This window comes from Toxotes jaculatrix, chromosome 14, assembly GCF_017976425.1.
Source record: "Toxotes jaculatrix isolate fToxJac2 chromosome 14, fToxJac2.pri, whole genome shotgun sequence".
Taxonomy (NCBI): domain Eukaryota; kingdom Metazoa; phylum Chordata; class Actinopteri; family Toxotidae; genus Toxotes; species Toxotes jaculatrix.
The window spans coordinates 9,111,221-9,128,758 of NC_054407.1; the positions used below are offsets into that span (position 1 = coordinate 9,111,221).

At 43.5% G+C, this 17,538-nt stretch overlaps 1 protein-coding gene across 1 annotated transcript in view; it reads right to left on the reverse strand.

The window, feature by feature from the left end:
- LOC121193056 overlaps positions 1-17,538 on the reverse strand; it is a 29,392-nt gene that overhangs the window by 8,086 nt on the left and 3,768 nt on the right. Inside the window, exons 8-49 of the mRNA XM_041055175.1 lie at positions 17,372-17,530; positions 17,055-17,173; positions 16,751-16,954; positions 15,862-16,020; positions 15,574-15,758; positions 15,314-15,496; positions 15,011-15,102; positions 14,322-14,491; positions 13,967-14,120; positions 13,818-13,894; positions 13,535-13,715; positions 13,214-13,369; positions 12,699-12,832; positions 12,353-12,511; positions 11,944-12,127; positions 11,579-11,790; positions 11,150-11,338; positions 10,896-11,038; positions 10,598-10,757; positions 10,400-10,483; positions 10,116-10,253; positions 9,778-9,894; positions 9,611-9,703; positions 9,260-9,480; positions 8,917-9,110; positions 8,351-8,605; positions 8,035-8,264; positions 7,735-7,899; positions 7,010-7,087; positions 4,947-5,312; positions 4,043-4,396; positions 3,400-3,735; positions 3,164-3,295; positions 2,867-3,019; positions 2,512-2,628; positions 2,204-2,377; positions 1,886-2,090; positions 1,332-1,486; positions 1,147-1,259; positions 908-989; positions 581-718; positions 165-327 (exon numbers count right to left, since the gene is read on the reverse strand). Of these exons, the coding sequence (XP_040911109.1) occupies positions 165-327; positions 581-718; positions 908-989; positions 1,147-1,259; positions 1,332-1,486; positions 1,886-2,090; positions 2,204-2,377; positions 2,512-2,628; positions 2,867-3,019; positions 3,164-3,295; positions 3,400-3,735; positions 4,043-4,396; positions 4,947-5,312; positions 7,010-7,087; positions 7,735-7,899; positions 8,035-8,264; positions 8,351-8,605; positions 8,917-9,110; positions 9,260-9,480; positions 9,611-9,703; positions 9,778-9,894; positions 10,116-10,253; positions 10,400-10,483; positions 10,598-10,757; positions 10,896-11,038; positions 11,150-11,338; positions 11,579-11,790; positions 11,944-12,127; positions 12,353-12,511; positions 12,699-12,832; positions 13,214-13,369; positions 13,535-13,715; positions 13,818-13,894; positions 13,967-14,120; positions 14,322-14,491; positions 15,011-15,102; positions 15,314-15,496; positions 15,574-15,758; positions 15,862-16,020; positions 16,751-16,954; positions 17,055-17,173; positions 17,372-17,530 (7,083 nt within the window). The remainder of the gene's footprint in view (positions 1-164; positions 328-580; positions 719-907; positions 990-1,146; positions 1,260-1,331; positions 1,487-1,885; positions 2,091-2,203; positions 2,378-2,511; positions 2,629-2,866; positions 3,020-3,163; positions 3,296-3,399; positions 3,736-4,042; positions 4,397-4,946; positions 5,313-7,009; positions 7,088-7,734; positions 7,900-8,034; positions 8,265-8,350; positions 8,606-8,916; positions 9,111-9,259; positions 9,481-9,610; positions 9,704-9,777; positions 9,895-10,115; positions 10,254-10,399; positions 10,484-10,597; positions 10,758-10,895; positions 11,039-11,149; positions 11,339-11,578; positions 11,791-11,943; positions 12,128-12,352; positions 12,512-12,698; positions 12,833-13,213; positions 13,370-13,534; positions 13,716-13,817; positions 13,895-13,966; positions 14,121-14,321; positions 14,492-15,010; positions 15,103-15,313; positions 15,497-15,573; positions 15,759-15,861; positions 16,021-16,750; positions 16,955-17,054; positions 17,174-17,371; positions 17,531-17,538) is intronic.

Here is a 17,538-nt window from a genome sequence, read left to right on the forward strand (position 1 = left end):
ACCCTCAGTTCAAGGTGGTTAGCAGTATTTCGCAATCAAGAGCTGTTCGATCATCAGTAGCTTCATGCTTTTTTTTTTTTTAGCCCTGTAACAATCAGAAGATGTGATGGAAATCAGCAAACACTGTTCCAATTATAGTTGTGTAGCTCTGCAGAGTTGGTTACCCTTCAGGGTCTGGTTCCCCATCTCCAGTGCTGGAGGAGCAGAGTACAGACCAGACAAGCTGAGCTCCCGATTGTCCCACACAGCTCCATGTTGAACTTGGTAGGTCCAGTTCCTGGATTCATACACTGTCCTCACTGCTACAGTCCTGGGGAGTGGCCTCAACTAGAGAACAAAAACCAATCACTGAAACATTTACAATGTGGGTTCATCTTGATGTTCAGGGTGTGGAAAGACTAAAATGTCTATTAAAGTTTGGTCAAAAATGAGAGAAAACATACTGTAACTATGGATATGGTATTTGTGAGAGTCAGTCTCTTATGTTTTTTGTTTGTTTGTTTGTTGACAATAGCACACATTATGTGCATGCTCATCCTTAACACCAGAATTACAGAGCAACATGAAACCAAAGAAATACCTGTGGGTACGAGTGTTTGAGCTCCAGAGCCTGTCTGTATCCGCTTTCGATGGCTGCCAGTTCCCCCAGAGCCCACATCCTCCTCCTGCCTGACAACACCTCCAACAAGCCTGACACGCTGGACTGAGACTGGTTCAACTGGAGACAGGGAAAAGAAATAGTGACTTACAAATAAATATGAAAAAGAAAACAAATAAGAAGTGTAAAACAAGTGTAATTCCAGGAAGGGATCACAACAGTGTTAACAGACTTTACTTTGAAGAGCATGTTGTTTCTTTCTCATTCAAACATGATTTAAAAGGAGTGCCTCTGAAGATAAGAACCCACCTGAGAGCGGAAATTGAGCTGAGAAGGCAGGTAGACCAAGATCTTGGGGATATTCTGGACAACCTTCACCATCAGGTCCTTGCTGGACAAAAGAACATCTATCACTTAAAGTATGTGTGTGTGTGTGTGTGTGTGTGCATGTGTTTGACTGACAGGAGATATGGCTTGGTATTTTCTATTAGTATAAGTTTTAGAGTCTGGTTGTAAACAATGAGCCTGTGTGACTGGTGTGTGTGTACCTATGAGACAGATGGTGTCCCTGGATGATGAGTGCAAGTGATGAGCTGAGTTCGGGGTTCACAGCCATGGAGCACCTCAGCTGTGACTCGGTGAGTCTTCCCCAGGCTTCGAGCTGTAGCAATAGTCAGAGCGGTGGTTAGCAAAGAACAAACTTGTTGGAATTTTCAGTGCATGCTATCCCCACCTGTAAAACAGGACTAGTTTGTCCCTGTACAGTGTGTTTAAGTGTAACTCTGGCCTCCTTGGACCCTCCATGTGCCCTCCAGCCTCCTACGTCCCCCACCAATCGGACCCTCCAGTCTCGACAGTGAACATCTACTGATGCACTCCGAAGAGGACCTGCAGATAAGATTAATAGCCCCTCATCACCACCATGAGAAGAACAATAGTTGAAAGCGTTTTATTTTTTTGCAGGAGAAAGCTAAGAGCTGTCTGCATTTGGTAATTTAAAAAGTTAAACGGTGACATCTGCTGGTTGGTCTTTTATACTGTATTTGTAAGGTCAGATTCAAGGCACATCCTTGTGATGAAACAGAAACAAATATTAGGCATAGCTGTGTGAGTTGTGTGCTGCATTAAAATGCTAGTTTTTTTTTTTAATTTCTTCCATACGAAGAAGGAAAATTATATTCTAATATTTATATATTTATATATTTAAACATCCCAACCTTCGGGGAACAATATTAAAAGTGGGTTAAAGGTCACACATATTAAATTCAGCTGTTAATACAATTTCACCTTTGAAGTGAGCAGTCAGTGCAGTGTCCAGACTGAATTGTGTCCCTGTTTGGTTAGAAGCTAGTGGAGAGTAGTAGAGCTGCAGGGCCAGACGTCCATCAGCCACACTGACATTAAAGCCAGAGGCGAGCAGCTTGTATCCGTCCACAGTGAGCTGAGCCCTGGACTGAAGCTGAGGAAAGACTCCCTGGATGGAACATAGACCCTTGGAGAAACAAAAATCACACGAAAGTTTTTTGTACCCTAATAAATATAAATAGATATGGTTTTGAGAAATAAAATGGTTATGCTGGGCGTTTTAAACCTTCGTTCAGTTACCTCTGTACTGAGTGGTAGTCCTCTGTGCTGTAGCCATGACCAGCTGTGCCACATGCTGCCACTTATCTCTTTGATCATGGGGAAGGATTTCATCTTCAGTCTCAGTCCTGCCTGCTGACCTCCAAACTGGGTTTGTAAGGTCAAGGCCTTCCCCCCAGAAAATCCAAGCTCTACCTGCACACACAGCCACTGATATATTAATGATCTGAGAGACTGACTGTATACCTTCATTAACTGAGCTGTTTTCCATCCATCGACTGTCGGTCTTTCATAACTGACTAGTTGAATCTACTTGAGGTTTTTTTTACCTGAATGCTGTTGTTTCCGGGGACTCCCAGTTTCTTCAGATAGTTCACTGTGTGTCTGAAATTACTCTTCACTCTTACTGTTACAGGCAGCTTGGACACTGTCATCTCTTGAGTTAGCTGTAAGACATTCATAATATCAACCACAGTAGCTGTTACATAGAAATCATGATCAAAACATGCACATTTGAGAACCCGCTGCTATCTGGTTTCCACTAAAGAACCACAACAGCACACAAATGGAAATAGATGTCTTCTTTTTGCTTCTGTCTGATTTTTTTGGCTTGTGTGGTTTGAAAGAGCATTTTACCAAACATTCCTTGAAAAACTGTTTGAATATGCTAATCACTGCTCTTACTTTTTGATTTCCTGCACTGCTGTTGAATATGTAAAAGTACGAGCCATTGCTGTGACTCCCAGAGTTAAGTGTTATTGCAGCATTTGCAGGGAGACCCAGCTTCTTTAACACAGGTACAGAGTGGTTTAGATGAAGTGATGCTTCATTTTTATCCTGCAACAACAACAACAGCAAATAATCCAAAACAATGTATTGTCAATCAATCATTTTGAAATTGACTGTGTTCTAAAATCAATTCAATTACATTTTTAAATGTAACAAATGTGATATCACAAATTTGTTTTTGCAGTTCCACACCTTTGTTTTCTTAAGAGCCAGTGAAGCCTGCAACTCTGCATCATCTATCACCATGGAGACCTGAGATTCAGCAAGAGCTGGAGAGACAACCAACAACCCAGAAACCAGCATCCTGTCCGGAGCACCCCACACCTATAAACACAGACAGGAAGTGACATAGTGAAATTATTTTAAATTTGATAGGTAATTAGTATTCAGTGTGGATCATTAAGAAATGAACTCAGTGGTATCTGTACCTGAATCAGTGTACAGTTGTTGAGATACACCACTGACCCCTGCAGGCCTGACTGTGACATCACGGCCCCGCTGGCACTAACAGCACACTCGTCCATCTGAATGAGGGCCTCTGAGTCATATCTGTGTTTTCCAGCGCTGCCGGTTACTCTCAGTCTGCTGCGTTCGGGTAAACCCCTGAAACCTGGGAGGTTGTGAATGAACTCACACTCTATCCTCAGCTCTGGCCAGACCCTTCCATGAATCCTAAGGAAACCCCTTTTGCCCTCCAGATCAGTGTCCACAGAGGCCGTCCAGATACCCTCAGGGTCCTGCTGCACTGACCCGTTGAAATGGGCCTGAAGTGGATAAGAAGATTGTTGTCATTTTGACTGACAGTGATAACAAATAAAATTTATCATAAACCCTGAGTGCTTTATCCCATAATCAAAATGTTTTTTGACTTTCACAGTTAAAAATGAATCTACCTGTAGGATGAGGGGTGCTTAGATTTTAGAAGTGTTTGATGTTGTTCAAATCTGAATTAATGATCTAGCAGAAACCTGTTCTGATTGAGTGATGGGTTAATAGACTGAGTAACTGTTTTATCTTTCAAATGAACTTTCTTCTGTGCCCAAGCTTCAGTAAATATCAACATAGCCCTACCTCTAACATCGGACACTTCGACTCCAGAGCCCAGAGCCACTGTGCCCTTCCTGCGGCCTCTATGACTCTAACGGCTCTAATGTGACATGTCCCAGCTTTGATGAACAGAGCCCCACTCTGCTCAGGGCCTCCAGGAGCAGTAGCCTCTATGGAGATTATCTGTGGCAGACCTCGACTCCTCAGCCCAGGGAAGGAGTGAGTGAGAGTCCCAGAGAGATGCCGGGGCCTGCAGGACTGTGCCAGCTCCAGGGTGAGGTCTCGGTTGTCCGCCCTCAGAGAGGACGTCACCGTCTGCTGGCAGGGGGAGACTGACAGCAGACCCTGAAGAGCCAAGGATGCTGGGAGGACTGTTCCCTATGGAAGGTAGATGTACAAATACATAGCTGTACAAATACATTCCTTCCTTGTAATAACGACTTATTTACATGAACATATACCTACCTTATTTACATGGTGTTTGAGCTGTCATCCACTATACATGTACATGAATAGTTCTATCAATACTACAGTTATCTTCATAAAAGCAGATAAAAACTCTACATGCTGTTATGCCCCCAGCTGCTGGGAGACGGATTCAGCTTTGTGACACTTTAGTGGTACAAAGTCAAATGAGGGAGCTAAAGATTTAGTGCAGCAGCTGTGTGATCTATGGTATTGTTTTGCCCTGCTGCTAGTGATAAATGAGCTGTAGCTTGAACTTTTAACAGGCTGGAAACTGTATTTCAAAGAAGGCTGTGTTCATATGGACAGGGGTGAATCATGTAGGAAGTCTCACTGCTTCAAACTGTGATGAAAGGAGTGACATTAGATAGTCACAGTTAGAAGTAACAGCAATATTTACACCTTAAACATATCCGTTTTTTCAGGTTTCCATAATAATAAGAAGTATTGTTGGTTTTCTTACCCGTAAAGAAGGACAGTAGTTGGTCACATTGACAGCGTAAAAAGAACGGTCCCCCTCTGTTTCTTTGGTCTTCCCCAATTTACCCCTGAAATAACAGCGTCCCAGCTCCAGGCCAACCTCCACGCCAGGCAGATGTGTGGCCGAGGCATTCAGAATTAATGCCACATGGGAGGGAAATCCCAGTGTCTGTATTGCCTCTATCGAGTGCTGGACAGATGCTTTCAGACCAAGACTAGGGAGACAAGTTAGGTGCAGAATGAGACTGCCTTTCTGTTCCTCCTCAGCCTGGACAACAGCGCTGAGCTCTGCAGAGCAGCCAGAATGGCTGATGGAGATGCTGACTGAGGTCTGTGGGGGCAGGAGAGTCTATAGACAGAAAAAAAAAGAAAGATGAGAACCGGGATTATTCTTCACTCCTTCAAAACAAACTAGATTGAAAAACTCACTATATAAAGCTTTGCTGTCAAAACTGATCTTATTCTTATGAATATAAAAGCAGACACGTGTACAGCTTTTTAAGACCATGACTGAAAGGACTGTCAGCCTCTACTCCACTACATTTTACATAATTTTACCACAGGGGAGGATACTGTAGGCCTTCTGTTCTGAGAGACTGTGGAGATACGTTTGGCGAACAAATTTAAATCCAGAATGAATCTGGATTGTTTTACAGAGTCACAGAGCAAACGTTAAGGGAAAATACAAAGTTATTACAATTTATCCAGTGAGGATCATGAATGTCTGTATAACCTTTCATGGTGATCCATCAAATAGCTGTTGACACACATCAGTCCGAAGGACCAAAGTAGTGGACACAGCAACAGACAGACTGAGACTGCCATCACTAAAAACCGTTTGCAGGCTAGCATTCATTTCAACCATGGTCTTGTTACTGCTGCTTTCTTTCAGTGTTATCAACAAAATGTGTACTATGATGGAAAGATAAGAGTCATCTCCAAGGTGAAGATGTTTCTTTTTCTTTCCTTCCGCTGGGAAACAAGTTTCCTGACATGTTTTCTTGTTTCCTCTCTAACCTTGAGTAAGACACATCGCTGCTGGACCAAAACATTCCAGCTGGTCTTCCTGTCTTTTCCTCCTGTGTGTTGATTTGCCAGAAGAAGCATTGAGCACACGTCACTTTCCACCTCAAACTGGGCTTGCCTAGTCGTGGTTGTCATGCTAACAGTGAGCCCCTTTGGTAAACCAGTAGAGGCCACGTTTTGCTGAAGTATGACCCTGAAGGAGGTGGTGGGCTCCCAGGCAGCAGTCACGTCCATTTGAGCAAAGTGGGTGTTGAAAGAGAATCGAGCACTTCCAGAGAGGGAGGTATCATGGAGCTGACCTGACCCCTGGAGGTCCACTCTGTTTGGGATGACAAAGGCTAGAGAGGCCCAGTCGTGCTGGAGCGTCCAGCTGACTTCAGCCCTTTGCTCCTTTAGCAGTACAGACAAGAGGCATTGGAGGGAGTCCTGCTGGTTCTCTAAACCCAGAGATCCTTTGAGTCCATCCTTCTCTGCTTGTCCATGTACAGTTAAAGAGGTTTTATGTGGTAAGCCCCCCTCAATATTTCTTACCTGCACCCACACCAGTCTCCCCACCCCTTTACACCGGGCAGACACCAACAGACTGGAGCGGACCGAATCCCATGCTGCACTGAAATCTGCCCAGATGTGACACCAGCTTTCCAACCTCATCCGCCCTGTCACCTCAGCTTTGTGTGTAACACTGCGGGTCCCGTACTCAAGCAGCCCATGACAGCCATACAGCCCAGGCCTCTCTAATCTCAGTCCCACACTGAGGTCTGTTCTCCAAGTTCCAACCATCAATCCGATCCCCAGGGCCCACCTCTGAGGCCCTGGCCGGACCAGGAGCCTGAGACCAGATTTGGTGGGTACACTCAAAGACGTCAGCAGTAGCACAGAAGAGTGAGTGAGGTTAACTCTGAGCTCCCTCTGACCATTGGAACTGTAACAGCCTTTAGCTTGAGCACTGAGGCTAAAGTGAGCGAGCGACAGACCATAGCACAGCCTGTTGTGTGGTCTATATGAGCGAAAGGCTCGTACCTCCACAGGGCGACCTGCCACATTTCCGTAGCACTGGGCTGAGAGTCGGTCTGCAGTGGCGTCCCCTGTGCAGTTCATCTGTGAAAACAAAACCCCCTGTTGGCAGAGTTTGTTTTTCAAAGGAGAAACCGAAGGAGGAGATGGAAGAATTTCTGAGGAATTACTGAACTTTAAACCAGCCACATAAAATATTGTGGTACACCAATATGCTAATCTTAGCCCTCATTCTAAAACCACACATATAGTTGAAGCAGTATTTCTGTTTTATCGTTAGTGGTTAATTTAATACTACTAATCATGGTGTGCTATTGGACATGCAGAGAAAGTGTGTTGTCTCGTTTAAAGGAACATCTTGATATTTTGGGAAATACATTAATTCTCTTTGTTACTGAGAGTTAGATTAAAAGATCTATCTCACTCTTATGTCTAATAAATAAAATATGAATCTACACCCAGCAGCCGGTTAGTTTGGCTTAGCATAAAGATTTGAAACAGCTAGCATGGCTCTGTCCAAAGGTAAAAAAAATCTGTCTACAAGCATCTATAAAGTTTCTTTTTCACTTAGTTTCATAAGGATTCAATTAACAAGATGTAATGTGCAAAAAAGCAAATAAGCATATTTCTTTACAAACTGCTTTACAAACACACTTTACAGATCTTCCCGCCAGTGATGTAGGTCCCTTTCATTCACTGATATCTCACTGTACTAAACACTTAAACATTACCTGTAAAGAGGTGGGGATGAGTCCCTGGAGCAGTTTCACTTGTTGCCATAGAGACACAATCAACATAGCTGTGCTGTTTTTTGATCCAACACTGAAAACGATCTGAGCCATTTTTTCATCTTCCATGTGGAACACCAAACCTGTATCTAGCCCCTCTGTTTCAAGCTAACAGAGGTAAAAGATAAACATAAAGCTTTAGAAAGGCAAATAAACATGAGAATCCATAAAGGAAATTAAGATTCATAATAAAACAGAAAGTTTCCAGGGATAGAAAAGCATATTGTCATGACAGTGCTTTACCTGGTAGTGTGCTTTGGCTTGTATGGAGCTTGCCAAGCCTCTTTTCAGCAGGGCTTTGACTTGATGCTGCAGTCCCAAGAAGTATTCCCATCGTGGCATAAGATGGTCTGTCTTGCCACCATTAAATTCAGCCTTCAGATGTTCAGGTCCAGTCTGAGCCTCTGCTAGAAATGACAGCTGACTATCATGCTGGGCCCACTTCACCTGGGCATTAATGTTGGTAGGTACACCTGTATCCGGAGGACAAAGAGACTGAGAGACAGGAAGGGGTAAGAATGACTAAAATAGAACAATGTTATGTTAATGTAATAATTACCTGTGGCATTAAGCAGGTGGAAAGAGTGAGAGAGCTGGGTGTAGACCTCACCCCTTCCTTGATTCCCAATTTGGCGGCTCACATTCACAAACAGATTCTCCTCCCCCGCCCAAACACACAGCCAATCCCGGGACCCGTGGGATTTTTTTCCCATCACACCTTCTTCGTCTTCACTATCCAAAGCTTCTCCAGGGTCCTCCTGATGTGTCAGCTCTACACTATACAAGGTCTCCTTTACTCTAACTCTCAGTTGGCCTGCAACACACACAGAAACACACACAAATAGCTTGGAATTAGTAGCAAGTTTATAAAGATTAGAAAACTGTATACTCTAGACTGTATACTGTCTAAACTAACCAAATGACATTAATCATGCTGGTAGGGGATTGTTTTTTATTTTTATTCTGTCCGGATTTTTATGTCTGTCTGGAGCGTGGGGTGCTCCAGACAGACAGATACGACGGTGGTATCACCTAACTCTCAGAATTGATTTTAATGAGTATGTCCCAAAATGTTGAACTGCTATTTTAAATGATCATAATTAGCATTTTCATTTGAATTTCTACCTTCAATGAGGGTGTCAGACTGTCCCAATGCCCCATCCAACCCCAGGGCTGGGGGAAGAATAGCAAGGTTGGCCATGGAGTGCCTCAGGTCCCCTGACACAGCCAGCTGGAAACCCTGGGTGTTTCTTAGAGATCCTTTAACATGGGCTAGCAGAAGCTCATTCCCCTGTGTATAAGAGCCATGTAAAGACACACTGGGAGAGCAAGAGACCAGCAGAAAACAGGCATGTGAGATCAAGAGTCCATGATATCAGCATTGACCATCAGTCAGTCAGCATTGTTTATTAGATTATAAACACAGACCTTGCAGCTAATGTGTTAAACTACAGGTGGATACACTCACCTGTCTGAGGACATGTTGGCAGTCATGTTCACATGCAGGTCAGTGGCCATTGGCAGCAAGCTTTGGGATAAGTTCATCCTCAGACCCACAGCTCTGTGCTCCCTCTGGAGGGAGTGGGCCATCTGGGCATCCAGCTTCACCCTGTCCTTCCCATCAGCCCTCACATGTACTGAGCTGCTTCCTTTACCAGCCACAGCAGAAATGTCTACAGTCGCCTCTACCTTAAGATGAATAACAGCAAAATGATAAGACACCTCAGAAGCTAAAAAAACCAGACCCCTAAAATTACAGCACTTTTCCTTAGAACTTCTCTGTGTTGTGACCACTGAGTGAAATACAAAAGCAGCCCACCTCTAGGGTTTTGGGAATCCTTGATTTGAAGGGATGACTGAAAGACGAATACAGTCCCAGTCTGTCTGATGTTCCATTGAGCTGCACAGAGAGCTAAAAAAAAACACTATAAGAAACACTACTGATTAAACATGCAATAATTTAAAAGTAGAGTTAGCTTTACTCACTTTGCACTCCTGTCGCTCTATTCTCAGTTCCCCTCTGGCCTGATAATCAAAGTCAGTGTTGTTTTTGAGGTTCCAACGTACATCTCCCTCCATTACAGCAGAGGAGGGGAGCTGCAGCTGTGACAGCAATAACAGTTAAACTGGTCAAAAGTTTGGCCTCTTATACTGTAAACTATACTGTTCACAGTTGGAGGCGAACTTATATCACTTGTTACACTGTTGACCGCAGTCACCATACATTATACAAATCTGCCCCCAACAGAGGTGTGGAATACTTAACCAGGTGGTGCTGTGTTAAAAATGAGGCACTGTTTTCCTGAGTTGAGAGGATGGTTTACCTGGAGCTGATGGGTAAAGTTGGCTCTGACTTTTATCACTTGATGACTTGGATGCAAAGGACTCAACTGAACATGTCCAAAGAAAGCCAGCCTCTCCTTGCTGCCGACCCGTAACCTCCCTTGTACATTATTCTGGGTCTGACAAAGACATGCACCAAATATCCATTAATGTAGTTATTGAGATGTTAAATTAAAAATAGTTTTTATGTTGCTGCTGCTTTCATTTTAAAGTGTCCTTGTCTCTTTTGGGTCAGTGTTGGGAGATATGAAGGCCAGCAGTTTACCTGGTTGCTGGTTACAGTCACACAGATTTCTGAGTCAGAAGGAACAGTATCAGAACTGAAAGGATGGACGAGTGCAGAACAAACCTGAATGTAAAGAGAGACATGTGATAATCACTGAACACAGCAACAAATCACTGCCCCCAGTTTCTTTTTAAGCTTTATGTGCTGAGTTAATAAATCAACCTGTGCTCAACTTACAAAAGGGCTTGGTGGTTGGTAGCCCAGAGTGAGGGTGTGGATGACCTCTCTGTTGCCATGGAAACCAGCTTTAGACTCCAGGATGTAGAGGCCTTTGACGAGGTCAACAGTGAAAGTTTCCCTGAGGAGGAGACTCTGAGGAAAGGTCTGGAAGGGCTGTCTGTGCGAGAGGGTTTGTTTTCAAAGTCAGCAATGTTCTCACTGCCATTGTTTTTTCTTGACATAAAATAATCAACCATCCAACAACTCACAGCACACCGACAGATTCATTACAAGTAAACCAGGTTGAGGCACAGACCTGAGCTGGAGCATGGCTGTTTTCTGATAAATCTTCTTGTCCTTCCTCAGCTCCTCCACCGCCCCCTCAAACTCCAGCTCTGTGGACGGACTCTTCGGCCTTGAGAAGGTCATCTTCAGTGTCGCTTGCCTCTTTTTCAAATTCTTAAACAAGTCAGCAAAAAGTCATAGATGGTCAGAACATCAGAAATTTGACCAATGACAAAAATAAATAAATAAATACAGCTGAACACACCCATTTGTGTCTCCACCCACCTTGTCTACAGTGTTCAGGGCAGCAGCGAGGCTGATGTTTTGCTTGCCATAGGTGGAGGCCATCTGCAGGGTGTGGCTGAATTTAGAGGCCTCCAGGGAGACATCTCCTCTCAGGGGAGGAGTCCACAATGAGCTCAATGAGCAGGAGGCCTTCACACTTCGCTTCCCCACCACACCCCACCCTCCTGCCTGGGGAGGGATGGAGGAAGGGTTGGTTGCATGATAGGCATGTGCTTAGGTACAACCATGACAATTTGTGGTACTTGATAATAATTTAACCTTACATTGGAATTTAAACATCTGATACTTCAGTGAGCAGTGTACATACTTTTCTACCTCAAATCCCGGAATTATCTGGAATTTCCCAGAATCAAAAACTAAAAATTGATACTTTGAAGGTTCAGATGAAGCAGCTTCTCCTTCGCTTACTTGGAGGTAGGTGACAGCTGGTGTGTAGAGCTCCAGGCGGGCCTCCCTCTCCCTGCCCCTGTCTCTGTAGAAACCCTCCAGGATGAGGTTACGGATGGTCAGCCACTTGCTGGCTGTGAGCTCCGACGTGAGCTGGAGCGTGTGGCGCTGGAGGTGGCTCAGCTTGTGGGCGGTGTAGATGTACAGCCACGGCGTGTCCATGTTAAATGTGCCTGAATGATAATAAGAAAGACATGATACTGATCAGTGTCTCACTGCAGGTTTAGACTCTTCATTTGATGTTATGTAAACAAAATCTGTTGGACATTAAAACATAAATAACATATGATGATTTAAGGAATTTAATGAATTTTAAATGTTCTTACCTTCCCATTTCTTCTGCAGACTGTCTTTGGGGGAGATTTTCCAGTGTAAACCTGCCACCAGCGGCATCAGGTTGTTGTAGTTGATTTTTAAGTGAGTGCTGCTCTCAGACCCAAGCTGTCTCAGGTGAGAATGCAGAAGCTGGGTCCTGTAGTTTAAATTTTTCTCAGGTACCTGGAGACTGAACTGGAACAATGTGAGAGGGGATATTTCATTTTAATTTGGACAAGGAAAACCTGCTTTTTATCCTTGGAAAAAATGTAAATACGAAGATTATATTGCAGTAAGTGATCAGTGTCTGTGTATGTGTGCGTTGCTTTAGAATAAAAACCTTCAATTTAGTAGGATAACAGGAGTCATTTGAGCCAGAGACAACAGAGGATCATTGATCAAGGTATGTTTCTATTTTACCTCCAGTGTGTAGCTGGTGTGATTTTGTGTAGTCTGGTTTTTGAAGGACTGGCTCAAGATGAGAGTGCGTTTGTTGTTAATCTCGTCCCAGTGTTTGCCATAGCTCATGTCAAGGGCTGATTTAACGTGGGTGGGGCTTTCCTCATGCCGGAGGTGAATCTGAGAAGGGTATAGAGTACAAACAAAGCACAAAGCTTACAAGCGTAGTAAGAATCTCTGTTGCTGCTCAGTTACCAGTTTCACCCTCTGGAAATCAGCAGCGTAAGATTCATGGAAGATAGAACCAAATAACTGAATCCAATAAGACTCACGTTAAGATTTATATTAACCGCTTGAGGGTAGTTACCTTGTGGTTGATCGGAGCAGTGCTGGAGCAATAGAATTCATGATCTGCTCTCATGATGTAGGTCAAGTTTGAGTCCCTCTCACTCCTCAGTCTCTGAGACGTGTAGCACTCCTGACGCAGGTGCCGGGCATCACCTGTAGGAGGGTCAAGACAATCTGATGATGATGAAATATTTGTGAGCTACGTATTCTCCTGGAAGATGAGATTTTTCTAAACTGCAGAAGATCGTCCATGCCAGGCACCAAACCTTCAACCGAATAAATAAGGTAAACCTCAGAGTGTGAATTAGTGTGGATGGGATGCTCCACAATGTAGCTGCACCACGGGCACCCCTATTTGGGGAGAGACAGCAATGTCTCTCCCTAAATAGGGGGCGTCCTTAGCAAATGACACTAAAACTGTCTGGATGAACAGAGTAGCAGTTTGTTTGTGTTGTGACTGCTCTGTTGCATCCAGTGTTAGAGTTCAGGAGTGTATCATCAGAACAGTGCACTAGGTGTTTCTCAGTCACTCACCTCCCAGACCATACTTGAGCCTGAGCGCGGAGCTCCACAGTGAGCCCTTCTGCTCCATCAGTCCCAGCATCCTGCTGCCGACCACACCAGGTAACAGGAGCTCCGCATCCACAGAGTACTGCCTGCTGCTGCTGTCACGCCTGCGCTCCAGGGACACTGAAGACAGGTATCACTTATCCACTTGTCCACTGCCACATAACATGTCAGCAAAGGGCATGCTAAAAACTAAATGTGGCAAAATTACAAGCTAAATTTAAATACTGAGTATGAAACAACAGGTTTCAGAGATAATTTAAAAATATTTAAAATATTCGTAGACACCTGACAGTGATGCAGTTTCTCTGAACAGATTCTTCACTGTAGCAGAGAAGCTGGTCTTTCTGCCCAGTTTTTGAGTAACATTAGCAGAGAGGATCATGGGATGTCCATCACTGGACATCTTGGCTTCAAGGTGGTAGCGTGTCCTCTGCTCTGACGGGAGGGTCTGAGTGTCAACCAAACCCTGTAGAGGACAATATAAATAACATCTTTTATAAATGATGATTTTAAAAGTAAATCCACCTGACAGAAATCTCAGTAAATTATGTTGCAGTACAGTACTCACCATAATATAATAATGAACACCATCAATCATCAGCTCCAGCTTTCCTGACTTTATATTCCTCTTTTGCTCAAGTTGCCCTGAGATAACAACACATTTTCAGCATTAAGCTCTTAAAGAAGTTGGTATTTTTGTTTTCCCATGGGACAAACCTTGTAAGTGGATGGTTTTCAGAGGATGGGTGATCCTCAGCAGCAGTCTGTGAGGGCTGAAGGCCAGGTCCAGAGACATGTCCCTGGGGATGGAGGACTGAGGAGTGGCCAGGAGCAGGTGGATGGAGGCCTCCCTGGGAAGCCAGGTGCCTCTCTGAAACACAAGGTGTGACAGCTTTGAGTGTTAGCCATTGTGAGAGTAGATCAAGTGATCTGACACAGTGTTTTTGAAGAGCTTTTAGACCATGTTATGGTCATGGAGACCTCACATATGAAATACACAGATGCCTCCGAGACAAATCATCTCAAAGAAAATCTTTGGAAATTCTTGGTAGATCTTAATATTTCTTTGCACCTGAGGAAGCAGTGAGTATGCAGCTTCCAGCAGGTAGTAATGGAGTCCTCTGTCCAGCTTCAGGAGTCTGAGGGAAAGGTGGATGGGTCCAGCGGGAGGTAGGGAAATTCCTGAGGCAGGTAACGGATACGATGCATTGGAGCACAGCTGCCAGCCAACCATCTTGGACCCTGCAAAGAAGAAGAAATGACTGTTTGGTTAAGATTATATCTATTTCTGTAATAATAATAACAGGTAACAGTTACACTGTGGCCAGCATATGAGCCGGAAATACTGCCAGAAAATAGCAGCAAATGATAACAATGCAGCAAAACAAATTTTCAGCGAAGTGTGAAGTGGTTCAATCCACATTTGGAAAGATAAGGCACGGGCAATAATATAATCATGGCTAAACAAAGGAATCACAGCTATTCAGACAGATACAATATAAGATATGAGCCTAAAAAATATAACATTAGCGATTAAATATTAAATGCAACAGACAAATACAGACACACTGTGGCTTTAAAAGGTCAGTTATTGGCCTGACAGTTATGACATGTTGTATAGTGTGCTGTAAAATATTAAGTTAATGTTAAAGGGGCAATTCTTAAACATTTCTCTTTATCATACAGAAGTTATCACCAGTAGGATTAAGCAGTGGAAAATGAATGAATGAATGAAGTTATCACCAGTGTGTGAGGACTTACAAGTCTTTGGTGTGCAGGTGGTCTTCTGGATTCGACTCTTTGGCCCCTTGATCTCCTCTCTGTGGTCTCCACTGAGCTGAAACACTCTGGAGCTGATGAACACAAAAAATTACTCACAATCTCTGTGATACCATTATTCAAAACACATCTAAAAGCTGCAAAATGGTAAACACTAATCTAGCAGCCACTATGTTTTGTCTAGGTTTTTTTGTTCCAGTAAATCCACCCCAGCTCTAAAGTAATTTCTAAGCATACATGTTGACCACTACAGAGGATTTAATTGATTTAAATTCCCACACTTACCTGAGAGAGATGATGTCCATGACGTCCTCAGGGGTGTTAAGTGTGACCCTGACATCTCGCCCCTCCTGCAGCTGGACACTGCCGTCCAGACTGGCGGAGCTCCTCAGTTCAGAGACCCAGTCCACTGCAGCCTGACCAAGGGCACCATCAACCCCCATCCTGGCTGACAACCCCACATAGGCGCTGAGAACACAGAGACCAGTTATACACGGTTGGTAACCAAATGTTGTAGCCTGTTACATGTAGTAATGAGGATGTACTTGGGTTTGACGTATCCGATTAGGGAGAAGTGAGAAATATCCCTGTAGTTGACGTTGCCTTTCAGACGCAGTGAAATGAGGGAGGTCATGTTGACGCCCAGCTTGACGGGCAAACCAGACAGCGACGGTAACAGCAGCTCTTCTGTCATCAGCACAGCCCTGTGGTTCAGCTGAACCTCCTGACCCTGGAGGACAAAGAGGAAGGACGAGAAAGTGAATATGAAAATAAGAGTGTGTATGAAAATAAGAGACAGATAGAAAGTTTAGAGACAGCTAACACCTCTGTACCTTGAGCAGTTTGACAGCCAGTCCTGCCATGCTCAGTGACAGCTGGTTGAATTGGTTGTGTAAATCATCACATGTAAACACGCTGAGCTCATTTCCAAACACCTTCACGCCCACCCAGCACCTGGGCCTGTTCTCCTCCATTTTCCTTCTCCCAAACATCTGGAAAAGGCAAAGGATGCAGAATGATTATGACAAAAATGACCTTCTCTCATTGCAAAGCTATATATATTTTTACATGAACAGTGGTAATAAAAGCTGTCCTTGTAATGTAAACCCTGGATTTTCTTCATATTTTTTATTTATATATATTAATTTGTAACTAGTGGAACATGGTACATGCACTGTATATGTGCTTTTGTTGCTTAAAATGCTGGTTATCTAGGTAAGAGCTGAAACAATTACTCAATAAGTTGATTGGTAGAAAATTAAACTGTAGCTGTTTTCATTACTGAAAAAAAGTTATTTTTCATGCAAAAACGCTACACTTTTGATGGTTCCAGGTTCTCAAATGTGAGAACTCGCTGCTATTGTTTGTGGTCAGATAAAAAATATTCTTTTATAGGTCAATGAAGCAATTAATTTAGAAAATAATCAGTAGATTAATTTTAACCAAGAAAAGTTGCAGCCCTAATCTAGGCATTTACTTGAACTAGATCAGTATTTTACAAATGCACTGACAGTTAGTTGAGATTACAGTATTGACCAAAGGTCTAAAATCTAATCTGTAATGTAAATAGTTACAGTTGCACTACAAAAACTTCCCAACCTGGTCTTTGTCTGGTCTTATCCCACATGACCAAACACACGTTAAACCTCCTGTCCTAACTACTCCCATATGATAACAGCCCCACAGTAGATGACTGTCTTACAACTATCACAGTGACCTCACCATGGCCCTGGCCTGGTTCAGATAACTGCTAGTGCTGGATAAACACTTTTCTTTTTCTCCTCTATGGCTGTCATCTGTTTTTCTTCTCGCCCTTCTTGTCTCATGTTTTGGAGAGTGAGCGGAGGACTCTCCATCAGAGTTGTGTGTCTGGTGACCGAAAATGTTCTTCAAGAGTGGCTCAGCATTTTCAACATGAAGCTCCACCTGAGTAGGGAAACACAATGCATGCACTCAGCATAATTTTGTCGTATTTCCAAGAGGACTCTACTCTCGCTAATAAAAACTGAAAGGATGTGAAACTCACTTCCACAAGGTTGTGGGCTCTGCCGTGAAAATACACCGTGAGGTTTGCGGTGGCAGATCTCGGAAGAAATGATTTAGGGGAGAAAATCATAGATGTTTCCAGATTGGTGATTCCCATACCTGAAACATACATAAAATTTGTATCATTATGCTCTGTTCATGTAATGACTAGTATTACAAGTGATTTCTTTGAATTCATTTATTTGGTATGCATATGCATGTTAGTGTCAATTTTTTTTTTAAATTTGGAAAATGTAGACATTAAACCTAATTGTTATTTTGCTTAGTTTGAAGCCATGGCAGTGAACCTATCATTACCCGAGGCAACAGTGTGGTCTGAATATGAGGAGTATTTCAAAACTTCTGCTTCAAAGTCTCTGCTGATAATGTCGTCAGGCAGGGACTCGATTAGGGCCTGTTTCATGGGGTCCTCGCTCCTCAGGACGTTTGTCAGGTGACTCCACACAAATGAGCCCACTAGCAAA